The sequence below is a fragment of the Corylus avellana genome, chromosome 2, assembly GCF_965113065.1.
Source record: "Corylus avellana chromosome 2, dhCorAvel1.hap1.2, whole genome shotgun sequence".
Classification (NCBI taxonomy): domain Eukaryota; kingdom Viridiplantae; phylum Streptophyta; class Magnoliopsida; order Fagales; family Betulaceae; genus Corylus; species Corylus avellana.
This window is the reverse complement of record NC_142491.1, coordinates 42,227,603-42,229,544: the sequence shown is the minus strand read 5'-3', so window position 1 is coordinate 42,229,544 and position 1,942 is coordinate 42,227,603. Positions and strand designations below refer to the sequence as shown.

At 38.6% G+C, this 1,942-nt stretch overlaps 1 protein-coding gene across 1 annotated transcript; it reads left to right on the top strand.

Annotated features, from left to right (window-relative positions):
- Positions 1-1,942, top strand: LOC132167986 (B3 domain-containing transcription factor VRN1-like). Its single transcript, XM_059579046.2, has 3 exons — positions 1-245; positions 871-1,389; positions 1,493-1,942. Exons 1-3 carry the CDS (start codon positions 99-101, stop codon positions 1,751-1,753), a joined length of 927 nt encoding a protein of 308 aa, XP_059435029.2. The 5' UTR covers positions 1-98; the 3' UTR covers positions 1,754-1,942.

The window sequence follows — 1,942 nt, the reverse complement described above, 5'->3', positions numbered from 1 at the left end:
TCCGCTGAGAATCGGAGCTGATTCTAAGGGGAACAGAGTAGCTACGAGGCATTTCCACCGTTGGATCAATCAACCTTCGTGACAATACTTTTTTAACTATGGCACCGAAGAAATCAAGGACTCGCCGGACTAGTGTGGCGCTCAACCGGAGGAATGGCCACCGGCCGTCAAGTTGTACGGCGGGTAGGAGACCCTCGCACTTCTTCAAGATCATACTCCCCTCTACCACTGATGACAAGAAACTGGTAATGCCTTCTTACTATACCTACGATGCTTGTTTCTTTGTCTTTTTGTTTCTGTAATATTTTGGTGCTGTTGCATGCTGCATTGTGTTCATGGTAGTATGATACCATGATAGGTTTCTTGGTTCTTGTTTGTTTTGGCACTTGGAAGTTGGAAATAACAAGAAAGAGGTTTAATTCATTCCTAGTTTCAATTTACGGCCCATTTTTGTTTGTTCAACATGGGATGGAGCTAGATATAATTGCGGATAATTATATTGATATAACAAAATTCGAATAATTTAATTTAAAAATAGTGATTGGGGTTTAAAGATTAATTAATTAATAAATTCTGGCCAACAATTTCTTGTTGCAAATTTTGATAGCTCTTCAACGTCATTTGGTACTGAATTTCCTCTGTTGACGAGGTTTCTACACCTTTAAAGTTTAAAGTATGCATTGCCCTGTTTCATTTTAATCGAATTACCTTACCAATTGATATGTTTAGGCTACAGGGGGTGAGAAACCAAAACCCAAATCAATCTTTAAAAAGTTTAATTGAAGTTGTTGGTTTGTGCTGCAATTATTTTACAAAAGATATTTTTATCTGCGTCACACGTGACAACGCAACTCACCTTGGTGGTTGCAGAGGATCCCTGTAAAGTTTGTAATGGAATTTGGGGATGAACTGTCTGATGTTGTCACACTCACTGTTCCTAATGGTCACTTTTGGCAAGTGGGATTGGAGAAAGGCAACAAGGAGATTTGGTTTGATGATGGTTGGCAGGATTTTATGGAATCCCATTCAATTCATTATGGCTACTTTTTAGTGTTCAGATATGAAAGGAATTCAAAATTCCATGTTCTTGTGTTTGATAATACTGCAACTGAGATTCATTATCCATGGAGAGAAGATTGTGAATTGGAAGATGAGGTGGACAAGTTGAAGGAAAATGAAATGTCTAACTCAGATAAGCTGTTCCCAAAACATGAAGTAGATGGGGGAACATATGTTAGGGAAATATTTTCTGGTACATCTTCAAAAGGAAGACTCATGATGTCCAGAGGAAGAGACAGAGCAATCGAAGCAGCCAGACTGTTGAAGCCTACAAGTCCTTCGTTCATGGCCTTCGTGCGCCCATATCATATAAGTAGACGAGGGTATTTGGTGAGCTTTTTTGTACATGATGTGATCATGTTTTTCAAATATCACTTTGAATATATATATATATATATATACACAATTGTTTCACTCCTTGTTTCTTGTGCAGTATGTGCCTTATGAATTTGCTGGCAAGTATCTTAGTGGGCATCAATTTGTCAAACTTCAAACTTGTGATGGAAAACAATGGCGTGCCTGGTGCTGTGTCCATGGTGGGAAGTCAAAGTCAACAAAAACTATAGGGTGGTGTCAGTTTTGCGGAGACAATGACTTAGCAGAAGGAGATGTGTGTGTGTTTGAGCTGATCAAGAGGAAGCCCGTTGTGCTTAAGGTCTCAATATTTCACCTGGCTGACTATGAAGTTAACTAACTTTCACACATAACTTGTCTAAACTCGTAGTCAGTGGTGTTTGGCGTGCAGAAGCTTTAAGGATGTATGGTTTTTGTGTTTTTGTTTTTATATATGCAGGACTTTTTCCGGTACTGATATGGCTTGTACACAAGATTAACTCCTGATGCTAAAACTTGTGTGTAAGCTTAATATGTCTAATTAATATGC

Excerpts from the sequence above, each read along its gene's own strand:
- LOC132167986 (XM_059579046.2), top strand. The coding sequence starts at position 99 with ATGGCACCGAAGAAATCAAGGACTCGCCGGACTAGTGTGGCGCTCAAC. Across the intron at positions 246-870 it reads CCACTGATGACAAGAAACTG|AGGATCCCTGTAAAGTTTGT; the intron begins GTAATGCCTTCT and ends TGGTGGTTGCAG. Across the intron at positions 1,390-1,492 it reads TAAGTAGACGAGGGTATTTG|TATGTGCCTTATGAATTTGC; the intron begins GTGAGCTTTTTT and ends TTTCTTGTGCAG.